The sequence below is a fragment of the Pogona vitticeps genome, chromosome 1, assembly GCF_051106095.1.
Source record: "Pogona vitticeps strain Pit_001003342236 chromosome 1, PviZW2.1, whole genome shotgun sequence".
In the NCBI taxonomy this organism is placed as follows: Eukaryota; Metazoa; Chordata; class Lepidosauria; order Squamata; family Agamidae; genus Pogona; species Pogona vitticeps.
In genome coordinates, this window is record NC_135783.1 from 170885275 (window position 1) to 170897381 (window position 12107).

Sequence of the window (12107 nt, forward strand, 5' to 3'; positions counted from 1 at the left end):
GTTATCATACAGAGGAGAGGGCAGTCTGTTCTTGATCATCCCAGAGTATAGGACAAATAATAATGGGCTCAGGTTACAGGACGTCAGATTTAGGCAGAATACAGTATCAGGAAAAATGTCTTAACTGTTAGGGCAGTATGACAATGGAACCAGTTTCCTCCGGAGGTGGTGAGTGACATTAAAGATAAAATTAGACAACCATCTGCCAGATCTGCTTTGATTTGGATTCCTCCATTGAGCAGGGGATTGGACTTGGTGGGACCCTTTCAACTCCCTTATCCTCCAATTGCTTATTAACGTAAGTTCTCTAAATAGGGTGTACAACCTGCAGGGCTCTACAAAGAACTGCAACCAGTTCAATTTAAGTGTGGCCACTTACATTGAACAGTGCAACTTCACAGCAAATGAATACACATTTCCTTTGTTGTGTACTTGCATCCTCAGCATGCATACAGGTCAATGAGAGCTATTTTGGCACTTGAGTAATGCCCACTCTGTTTAAGTTATAAATATGTGCTCTGTTGGTTTTAAATGTGTTTTAGTATTGATTTTATTTACCACTTTTAATATACTTGTTTAATTTTTAAAATATTTGTATACTTGTTTTCAGCTTTTAAATATTGTCCTTTTACTTATACAAGCTGCCTTGGGTTCTTTTAAGAAGAAAAGTGGGTTAAAAATATTTTAAATAAATAATAAACATCTTTCCTAATGTTACAGCTGGATGAATGTTCAAGCATATATCATTTTATGCAATTAGTCATTCCATTTTCCCTCCTGTGTTGGTTATGTGTAAGTACCACTATAGCTAAATGTCTTGTCTTTATCTCCAAGACTGGTGCTGTGTCTTACCCTAAAGTCCTAGGATGGGAGCCCAAGAACCATAGAAAAGCTTTTTAAAGAATGTTTCTAGCTGTAAGGCTCCTAGCATGCCTAGTTAAAAGCTAATGTTCCATTATTCCATCTTTCCCTTTTTAATGTTTATAATTTTAAAAATAGGATGGTGCGAAAACATGGGAAGGTTACAATGGATGAGGTTGTTCAGACCTCCCCAAAAATCCTCTGAATGAAGAAGGGCGATGGCAAGATAAAAGCCTACTCTGGGAGCACCCTAGGGATGTGAATCTCATAGGTTTTTGCTTTCAGAAAGAATCTGAGTGGTGAGGGAGAGCTCCTTTTCTTTCTCCTTACAACAAGATTTTTCTCACTTTTTTCTGGGACATCTCATGAGACTTCTTAAAAGCTTCCTGGTAATTTTCATCTTCTTCTAGGAAATGGCAAGCTCCAGGATTATTACAATTGCTATATAGAATAACTTCCTGCATAAGATTCATGTGTAAGAAAACAGAAGAAACACCAATCTGTATAGGATTGCTGTCTTACTATTCTTGCACAGACTGACATCTTTCTTGAGCAGAATTCACTAGAAAGGGTGTAAAAAATGGCACAATTTGGCAGTTTCTTGAGCAGAAGAACTGTTAAAAACAAAAGAAATGAAAAGTGTCTTTATTTCACTGGAAGCTGGAAAATGTCACTTATACAGAAGGAAGTGTCGGTGGGCAGTCTTAACATGACAAGATCAGGATAAGAAATTTTGTAAGTTTTCATCCTATCCATATCCCAAATTTCATCTAAATTCAATATTTTGTTTCCAACAGTAACCGCCAGTGAAAATTTATCAGCAGGGCAGGAAGGCCTTCCTCTATGTTTGGATTTAATATTTGCCTATTGAGAGGACTCTGTCACAGCTCCCCGCAATCCAATATCTAACAGTTTAGAGATGTTTTTAGAAAAAGCAAACATGCAATTCTTGCTTTGTTTTCAAAGATGTTTATTTAAAAAATAATAATTTATATACAAGAATATGGGATACTTGACACCATTAAGTGAGTTAGGGTTATTAAAACACAATATAATGAGCATTATATATAATAAAGGACTATATTACAACTATTTTGCCACAGTGTATTCACTAAGGCAAACTCAGACATACATATACATTTTATTAAGAAGTTCTATCACGTTTTATTCTTACAACAGTATACTGAGTGAATATCTAATACTCTGAAATTCTATACTCAATACAGAGACAATATACTTCAAATACAGGATTCAATATATTTAATTTTCCATAACCATTACAAAAGAAAGAAAATAGAGTTCTTTTTTTTTTTTAAATACACACTGTAAAATGTATACAGTGAAGTCAAAAGAGCTAGGGAAGGGAACATCTGCTCCTCCAGCAAGATATAATAAAATAAACAAAATCTTACTTTACAAGAACATCTTTATTTACTGCATATTTTCTCTACTATAATAACTGAAGAACAGTGTGGACTAGCTAACAGAGGATAACACACAAGACATTTCAAATGCAGCATTTTGGAGTACATGCTTTGCCCCACCATTTCATAATCTCTTTTAATTTGTTTTATCCCATCTTTACTGTCTGGTTCAAAACAACATGTTAAAGAAAGTCCTTAGCAAAGCTATGATCATTTAACATTTTGCTCCAGGGCAGAATACTCTGTTTCTGAAACCCTGGATGTTTCCATCAGTTTAGCAAGGCCTGTCTTTGCAGAGTACTTAAAAATAAAGGCCTTCATGAGTTCATACTTGTAGTTTCGGTTGATGAAGCTATAGAGTATAGGGTTGATGCAGCAATGAACCAGGGAGAAACACTGAGTCACATGAAGGGCGGCATAAAGGAAGTGCTCCATTTGGCAGCTGAAAGGTATGAAATGGAAGGCCAGAAGGAAGTCAAGTAGGACAGCAACATGGTATGGCAACCAGCAGATAAGGAACACAATAACGTAACAGAAAATTATTTTCCCATTGCTCTTCCTCTCTTGGTCATTTGACGCAGATATAGCTCTTCCTAAAAGACAATAGAAAATGGCAATGACAGGGAAGGGAATGATAAAACCTAGAACAACTGAGCTCAGTTCCATGCCTGCCAGCCACTCCTTAGCATTCTCCTCTGGATAAACAGGTCGGCAATAGGTTTCATTGTTGGAAGAGACTGTTTTAAGGTAGTAGGTGTCAGGAACAGACGCAAGGAAGCCAAAAAGCCACACAAAGATGCAGATACACTGGCGGATTCTCTTCTTTTTGGTACTGTTAGAGGTGGTGAAATAAGTAACTGAGAGATACCGATCTACACTCATGCATGCTAGGAAGAATATGCTCCCATAGAGGTTGATGGAAAACACAAGGTGAGTAATCTTGCATGCTGTTTCTCCCATATGCCACTGGCTGTTCTGAAGAAGGGAGACTACCCAGACTGGAAGAGTGATGATCACACACAGGTCTGCAATAGCTAAATTGAAGATATAAAGATGTGTTTCATAGCCGGTGGTTTTAGCTTGAAAGTTCATCCAGACAACCACAAAATTGGCCACTAGGCCAATCATAAATATGAAAATATAAAAAATGGAGAGGGTGTACAGCAGGGCGCTTTTGCTGAGGGTATTTGGGCATGATAAGGAGTCTACAGTGATACAGTCTCCAGTGCTGCAAGTCAGATTACTTTCAGTCAGATTTTCTACTTCTGTAAGATCAAAAATGGGAGGCAAATCAATGGCATTCATAGCTGACCAATTTGGAATGGAAGAGCCTAAAAAAGAAGAGACATAAACATTATGGTTAAACATCATCCACCATTTTGCAATTATCTTGTTCCAACCTGAAGTGTTGTTTAAGCTCTGTGTGCTTTGGTTAGCATGGATGTTGTGAGACTCACTGTCATGTCACACTGGTGTTTTTTTCCCAATGACTTGGACTCAACTTGGACTCAATTCAAAATCCATCCACCTCCCCCTTTTTTAATGGGAGAAAAAGCTTATTTTTAATAGGGGCTTGGACTTGGGGTTTGGGAATCGGAACCTGGTACTATCAATTCAGACTTGGAATTAGGATTTGGTACCAAAGACATGGACTCAGACTTGGGACTCAGACCCAAAGACTTGCCAACACCCCTGCTGGTTAGATAGTAATGTATATGTCACTGTAAAATACTTCAAATCTTCACAAACTGCAGTTTTGGACAAAAAAATAACCATAGGAATCCGGCAGATAATTGAGATAGAACACTGGGTTTTTCATTTCATTTTTTAAAAAGTTACCTACTTCTATGACATCTCAGACATAGTAGCCATAAAATCCAAAAAGTCCATCAAAACCAAATAACTGTTGGATGAGTGTTTTCTATACAATAAATGTTAGGACGACTTCTGTATAAAATTGGAAGAGTGCTATAATATTTGACAGGTTAAGACCTTAACAATTTCTTTCTGAATAAGCTTAGAACAGGGGTCCTCAAACTACGGCCTGCGGGCCACATCCAGCCCGCCTTGCCATTCTATCCAGCCCTGCGGGTGGGGGGGGGCAGGTGTGCAGCCATAGAAGGTAAACAAGCTGGAGACTCGCTTGGGATGGTCGCCATGAGCCTTGAGATGGTGACTCTTTCCAGTGTGGGCAGGGGGCGCTTGCTTGGTGGGTTTGGGGCACTTTTGTGTGTTTGTGTTGTGTGTGGGGTGCACAGAGAAGCAGGCTGAGCTATTCTTCATGTGCTCCCACCTTTCTTTTGTAGAGGGAAGCTGGGCGCAGGGCTAAGGTAGCCCCAGGTGGGACACAGGGGTTTGTGTGTGTGTGTGTCCCCTATCCCTATCTGTTCTTGGTGTGGGGACAGTGAGGAGAGTATGCTGAGCCAAACTGTTTGGGGCAGGGAGGCAGGAGACATATCTCCGAGGTGGGCTTGGCCACTGCAACTGACAGTTGCTGCCTCGCTGTTGACAATGGGCAACGTGCTCGAGGGAGTGTCACATGGCATGCGGAGGGAAGAGCACATGCACGCCGGGCTGGCCACCATGCCCCGCCACCACCTTCTATGGGAAGGCTGTTGAAGGGAGACTAGCCCTCCTCCTCCCGGTGCATCCTCTCCCAAGATGACTGCAAATAGGTGTGCACTGGGAAGGTGGGAGCATAGGAGACATGCAGATGGGTGGAAGGCTGGCTCTGGCCAAGGTACTAAAAGAAGTATTTAGTCCAAACTACAACAGAACTAATGTATCAATAATAAAACTATACTTGTGTAAATTCCGTTGATTCCCTGAGTCTTCTGTGGCTGGGAACTAAACTAACAACAGCTAGCTTCAATCAAGGAGCAACTCCACTCAATTGGTCAGAATTCTGGTCAGGTAGAAATTCACAGGCAAAGGAGAATATAGATATAAGAAGAGCAACCAGAGGTCTTGTAGCATCTTTAAGCTAACTACAATATTTCTAGTTTCTCTTGTGCTAAAATAGACTAAAATGGCTACAAACTAGATTACTTTTATTGACAGAATATGAGTCTTTCATATAGTTAAAGCAGACAGAGAATGGCTTCAGGTATACTGTATGAGATACTGCCAGACAGAATAGGAAGTACCAAAAACTACTAATAACAATAAATAATGATGACATCATGTTGAGACTTCTCTAAAAGCCTTGGCATTCTGTTCCATTTTTAAAGCTTTAAAATTAAATGGTATCTCACAGCTATAAATACACAAGAAATAAAAGATCAGAAACAATTATTATAGCTTTTAGTTAGAATATAAAATATATTTGGAAGTCTACAGAAATTGTTCTTTTCCAAGTTAACAATATTTAAATCAAGTCACTACAGCAGGTCATCTTATTCTCTTGTAATCATTTCAGAAGATTTATGAATTTTTTTAACTCACAGCTCTGAAACTAGAATCTAACCCTTACGCTTCACTACCTCTGAACACATTTTGTGACCAGTGCTCATTAGTTCAGACAGTAGCAGGAGACGTATCTTAAGTCTAAAAGCATTTCCTAAAAGGCTTTAACCTTGGGAGAAGTTCTTTGAAAGATCCTCCATATCAAATCTTACTCTCTTACAAGTATCCTAATCTCTTCCCTAGAGATAGCAATCTTCCCAGATTGTGGAGTAAGGCATACGGTAGTAGGGGTTAAGAATGAATTACTTTGGTGTATATTTTCAAGTCAACAGACCTATCATATTTTTTGCTCCATAAGACGCACTTCTCCCCCCCCAAATAGTGGGGGAGAAAGTATGTGCGTCTTATGGAACGAATACAGTAAAAAAGAGGTTCAACCACCACCACCCAGAAGCCCCCAACTGCCATGCTGGGAGGCCTCTGAACTGGCACCAGAGACTGCTTGCTGTTTGGGCCTCACCATTCTGCACTGCTGGCTTTCCAGGATCTGCTTCCTGCAGCCTACCTGGAAAACCAGCAAGGCTAACAGGCCTATGGCAGCAGGCAGTGAAAATAGCCAAGGACCAAAGGGGAAAGAGCAATTCTAGAAAGAACAGGGGAAACCACAAACACAGTCCCCCACTTAGGCAGCTGATTTTCCCACATTTGGGGAAATCACAGGAGTCAGCACATCCAGAGTGCAATAGATGAGCCTTACCCCAGGAAAACCACTTTTATAACAATGGTATCTCCCCTGCCAGGTATGAGTTTGAATGTCCCCTAAACCACCTACCCCTTTCTGTGCCCTGTCCCCCAAAGGCATGGTGACCCTCAGCTGCATCTCCTGATCAGAACAGGGCCGCACAGCCCCAGTCCCAAAAGAGGCCAAGAGAGCTACTCAGTGTTTTGGGGTGCCCCACAGGACCCCCAACAGGGGCTGGATGTTCCTCCCACAATCCTCCAGTACACAGATATTAGCATACTTAATATGCAGGGAAGGCAGGGAAAGTGGGGAAATTCAAACTTTCAGTTAGTGAAGAGGCTGCTTGTCTGCTTCCTTGCTAGTCCAAGCAGTTAGAGAGCTGGGAGAGAGACCTGGGACTGCCTGGTATTGTCGTTTTAAAATGTTAAATTTAGTTTAAAAGCTGTTTGTTTGGGGTTAGTGCTTGGGGGAAAAGGTGCTCCGTTTGAGTTGAAACCTGCTTGTGTAGAAACGTGCATAGGGGTACTTGCTTTAAAAGCTGCCTGCAAAGCCTTTCAGACCAGCGCCGATCAACTGTTAGGTGGGGAGAGGGGAGGGGGAAGGAGAAGGAGCGAGAAGAGCACAAAAAGTTTCTGACCTCCCCCCCCCCAACAAAAATACATTAATTAATTTTCAATGCATTTCTATGGGAAATTTGGATTCAACTTGCAAACTTTTCAACTAGTTCTGGGCATCTAATAGAGAATATATTTCCAAAGGGTGTTGCAGCAAGGAAACTAACTGTGCCTCATGGCTTCTAACTGGATTACAGTACCTGCTTCCTGATTTCAGCTACTACAGTTTGTATTCAGTTTTTTTGGCTCATCAAGAACATTGTTCATGGCTTTGTGTGGCCTAACCTGTTGTGCCTTGCATGCTACAAACATTCAATTATGTCAGAAAATGGAGATTTGGTCTTATGCTGAGCATGTGCTACTGCTGGTGAATGGCATTGGGTTAAGCTTTGTGTTGCTGTTCTTTTGCATAACCTAAAGTAAATAAGGAAAACCAGCTGTTAACTAGTTTAATTCCACTATTTATCCTCCACACAACTAAAAGGGACCTCTCAATGCAGTGCCAAATCAGACAGACCATTTCTAACTTAATATAGGCTTGAGCTGTAGCTGGGCAGAGTTGCACAACAATCTCATCTGTCATTGAGACATTTCTATAAGCATGGGGAGGAGGTGGATGAAAGGAAATGTAAAATATAGGTAGTGTGGTATAGGTCTTATCACTGGCTGATAATGGTCTATATTAATGCCACTGTTGATTGCTGTTCACTTTACATGGTTCAAATGTTATTCTGTTATAGTTTATTAAATATTATATTGCACTATTTGGTTCAGAATATATTTTCCCTGTGTTCCTCCTCTAAAAATTAGGTGCGTCTTAAGGTCAGGTGTGTCTTATGGAGCAAAAAATACAGTAATCTGCACTTCCCAAATTAAAATATTTTCTGAATTTTGTGATGCACTTCAAGGGCAGTCTTTTAAAGGAGCCTTCAGGAGCAGATTTAGACAGAATTTGTGTTTGAAAAAAGTGAACATTATTGAAAAAACTGAACTGTCTTTGGTATAAGATAACACATCAGTAAAATGTCTTCTTAGCTTACAGCATGGTATTTTGAACCCACGAGCAGCTTCTCCAATTGGACATTTATCTGGCTGGGTTTAATCTCCCCAGCTCTGGAAGAAGGAAACAGCTAAATCATTGTTTTCTCTCAGGGGGCAATTTTGTGTTGGATATGGCACAAGTGAAAAAGAAAGTATATCCTCTTAGAATTCTATGGTTTTATCAGGACATAATAAAAATCATCCTTAGCTGGTCTGAACAGTAGATAAATTCAAACTCAGATGAACAACAATACATGAGATATTAAAGCATGTCATCATTAATTCAGCAAAAATAAAGCCAAAATGGAGAAGCCACGTATTAAACACTAAGAACATCTTATGGTTCAATAGCTTGTAGAACCACCTTTAGCAGCAATAACTTGAAGTAATTGTTTGCTGTATGTATTTATCATATCTCACATCTTTGTGGAGGAATTCTGGCCCACTCTTTTTACAGCATTGCTACTGTTCATTGAGGTGTGGGGGCATTTGTTTATGCACAGCTCTCTAAAGCTCCCACCACAGCATTTCACTGGGGTTGGGATCTTGACATTGGTTGGGCCACTGCAACACCTTGATTCTTTTCTTATTCATTCATTCTGTTGTAGAGTTGCTGGTGTGCTTGACATCATTGTCCTGTTGCATGTCCCAATTTTGCCCAGACAGATAGACTCACATTTGACTCCAGAATACTTTGGTGTACAGAGGAGTTCATGGCTGACTCAATGGCTGCAAGGTGCCCAGATCCTGTGGCTGCAAAACCAGTCCAAATCATCACCACATCACCACCGTGCTTCACAGCTGTTATGAGGTGTTTTTGCTGATATGCTGTGTTTGGTTCGCATTATGGCCAAACGTCTTGTCCAGATGCAGCTTTGAAAACCTAAGCCGTGCTGCCATTTCCTTTTTAGAGAGAAGACCCTTCCAAGCAAACCATACTTGTTCTGTCTTTTTCTAACTGTACTGTCATGAACTTTAACATTTCACACGCTCACTGAAGCATGTAAAGTCCGAGATGTAACTCTTGGGTTTTTTCCAATTTCTCTAAGCATTGCACAGTCCAGTCTTCAGATGAATTTGCTTGGATGTCCACTCCTGGGAAGATTGGCAATTGTCTTGAATGTTTTCCACTTGTGAATCATCTTCCTCACTGAAAAATGATGGGCTTTAACTTCTTTGGAAATGGCTTATAAGACTTCCCAGATTGATAGGCAGCAATAATTGCTTCTCTGCTATCATTGCTGACTTGTTTCCTCCTTGACATTGTGTTAACACATGCCTGAATGATCCAGACCAGCAAACTGCTAAAACTTTGGCTTTTATAGAGGTGGTCACATTTGCTGATGATCAATTACTCAAGGCCATTTGGTTAGCAACACCTGACTGCTACTTAGCCTCTTAATTCTTATGGAAGCAGTAAGGGTGTTCTTAGTTTTTCACACATGGTTTCTCCATTTTGGCTTTATTTTTGTTAAATAAATGATGACACAGTTCATGTCATGTGTTGTTCATCTGAGGTTGTAGTTACCTAATTTTTTGGCCTGCTAAAGATCAGATGATTTTTGTTATGTCCTGAAACATAAAACCATAGAACTCAAAGAGGGTGTGCTTTCTTTTTCACATGACTGTATAAACAAAGTTTCTGGCCGTTCAGAAAAAAACAGGCTTCAGTTTCTTCTTTCTGATATAGACACCCAGATCAAGATAGACACCAAGCAGCCAGCTTTTGTACAGCAATACCCTGGTCTCGGAAATTGTATGGTAACTAGATACTAAATTTTAAGTTGTCTTTTAATACCAAATGTTTTATGAAGCACCTGGAATTTTGGAAATTTTATGGCAACTAGATACTGCATTCTACAATGTCTTTTAATGATAAATGTTTTTATGAAGTATCAAGAATTTTGAAAATTTGTAAAGGTTTATTTTCTCTCCCCCTCCCCCCGCATATGATTGGTCTAAGGACCATAACAATAAACTGACTGACTAATCAAAATAAAAACCATCGGCTACTTGACATAAAGCTAAATGTGGGGAAACCCAATGATTTGCACTGGAGAATTGTCTCTTTCTTGTTCAGCTGCCAAGGGGTAGTTTATTTTACTCTGATTTGGCTGGCATTGCTTTTCCCTAACTTCCAGTATAATTGCCTAATCCAATGTAAAGGACAGTCTTGAGGGTGTCAGTGGGCATGCTATTCCATCAGTTCCCTAAACCAAGAGCCTGTTGTCTCCTTTCCTCGGGTGAAGGGGCAATGGCAATTTCTGATCTCAGTGAAAATGGCTGTTTTCCTTAGCTATAGTTTTCTGCCTCTGCTCCTGTTCATTCCTACCACACAATAATTGATCTTATTGGTATGGAGAGCTACAGTGATTTCACCTGCAGAAACAAGCAGGGGCCTACTTAGAAGCAAACTTGTCCCCGGACTCCTGGTGTAATTATATCCTCAGTGCAATTCCTCACTGACAAGAATGTTTACATCAACAAACTGCTCTTTAAATGCAGGGCAGTTTAAAATGCATTTGGGAAGGGAACAAGAAAGATTAACTAGTGATAGGAAAATATTCTGAAAAGGTTCACTCGGATCTAATAGGAAACAATTGCAATATTCATTCTTACAAATAAAGTCTCTCAGGCATCAAAAATCAGTAATCTTAAATCAGCAAAAATAGAGTCATTTCAATTGAAACATGAAAAAAGCGATCCCTTGCAATACTGGGTAAAAATAGTGGCTGGAAAGAATTAGATTGCAACAAATTTAGTACAGCTAAAACCATGGGAGACATAGTGAAAAAGCTAAAAAATGATGATGATGATGGGCTGACCAGGACACATGTTGATGAGGTAACAACTTGTTAAGAGGCTAGACGAGAAATGTACTTCTTTGCTTCTTATATGCTTCTTTGTATTTTATGATGGAAATATAAAAATAGAATTAAAATTTAAAATGATTGTGGGAGAGACAAGTATGATGATTACATGTATATCCCACATACACAAAGCATTGTGCTGCTCAGATCTCTTCCAAAGAAGTATTGCCACTTTTATATCACCAAGCAAACTCTCTTAGTCATGTTGCTGAGCACATAAATCAGGGGTGAGGAACTAGTGCCCTTTCAATGGTTGCTGCATTCCAGCTCCTTTGAATCCCATCCAATGTGGCCAATGGTCAACAACAGTGGAAACGTGACAGGTACATTACCCCTGGCAAGGAAAACGCAGCTGACATACACATGCTCAACCCATCCTCATATTTATGAGTTTTGTGTTTTAATTTTAACTTTTTCCTTTTAAGAGTGTATAATTTTCCTGACATCCCATGTTTCCACTTTGATTCTTGTCAGAAACAAGGTTTTTCTGTTTTATAGAACTTGCTTATTGCACTAGTAACCACACACATTACTGCCTGCTCATGCGTTAGAGACAGTTTTAATTTGATTTAGTGAATTGGTCCGTTTCCAGTCCAAGAAAGCACTTATTGGATAGCCTGCATTTATTTCTCTGAACTCTCTTGCCCCCATAAAACAGAACAGTATCACAATGGAAACGCAATGGCAGAACTGTTAAGGTCTGCTTCTCTGGAAAACAAAGAAAATAAGGTATACAAAATAAAACATTCCATTTTACAGCTTTAGTAAGAACTGGATTGCAACCATCATCAGAGTGCTTTGGAAATGCATTCTATTGAGATTTAATAGTTTAAATGAAAAAGCAATTTTCTAAACAAAGAAGCAGAATGCAGATAAGTCAGACATGATATTTAGAAAGCAAAAATTACTACCAGCCATTTGCTTTTACATGCTGTCATAGTTCAGGAATTGTAAGAATAAACAGCCCTCATGGTTTCCAGACTGGAAACAGAATCTAAACAACAATTCTTTCATTCCTTCTCACTTGGGGAAACATATGAAAGACTACAATTCTCATCTATGGTGATCATGAGTCACGCTGAATGAAGCTGATGGGAGTTGGAATCCAGCATCAACTAGAGGGGTACCTCTGGCCTACACGTATCCCCGC

The 12107-nt window shown here is 39.7% G+C and overlaps 1 protein-coding gene and 1 pseudogene across 4 annotated transcripts in view; both read right to left on the reverse strand.

The window, feature by feature from the left end:
* Positions 1 to 1814: 1814 nt before the first annotated feature.
* The window catches only part of ACKR3 (atypical chemokine receptor 3), a 36265-nt gene continuing 25972 nt past the window's right edge, over positions 1815 to 12107 (reverse strand). For all 4 annotated transcript variants that reach the window (XM_072977257.2, XM_072977239.2, XM_020802363.3 and 1 more), the window contains exon 2: positions 1815 to 3616. In XM_072977257.2, the coding sequence (XP_072833358.2) occupies positions 2496 to 3590 (1095 nt within the window). In that variant the 5' untranslated portion in view covers positions 3591 to 3616 and the 3' untranslated portion in view covers positions 1815 to 2495. The remainder of the gene's footprint in view (positions 3617 to 12107) is intronic.
* Positions 6344 to 6498, reverse strand: LOC140703448 (U1 spliceosomal RNA; annotated as a pseudogene).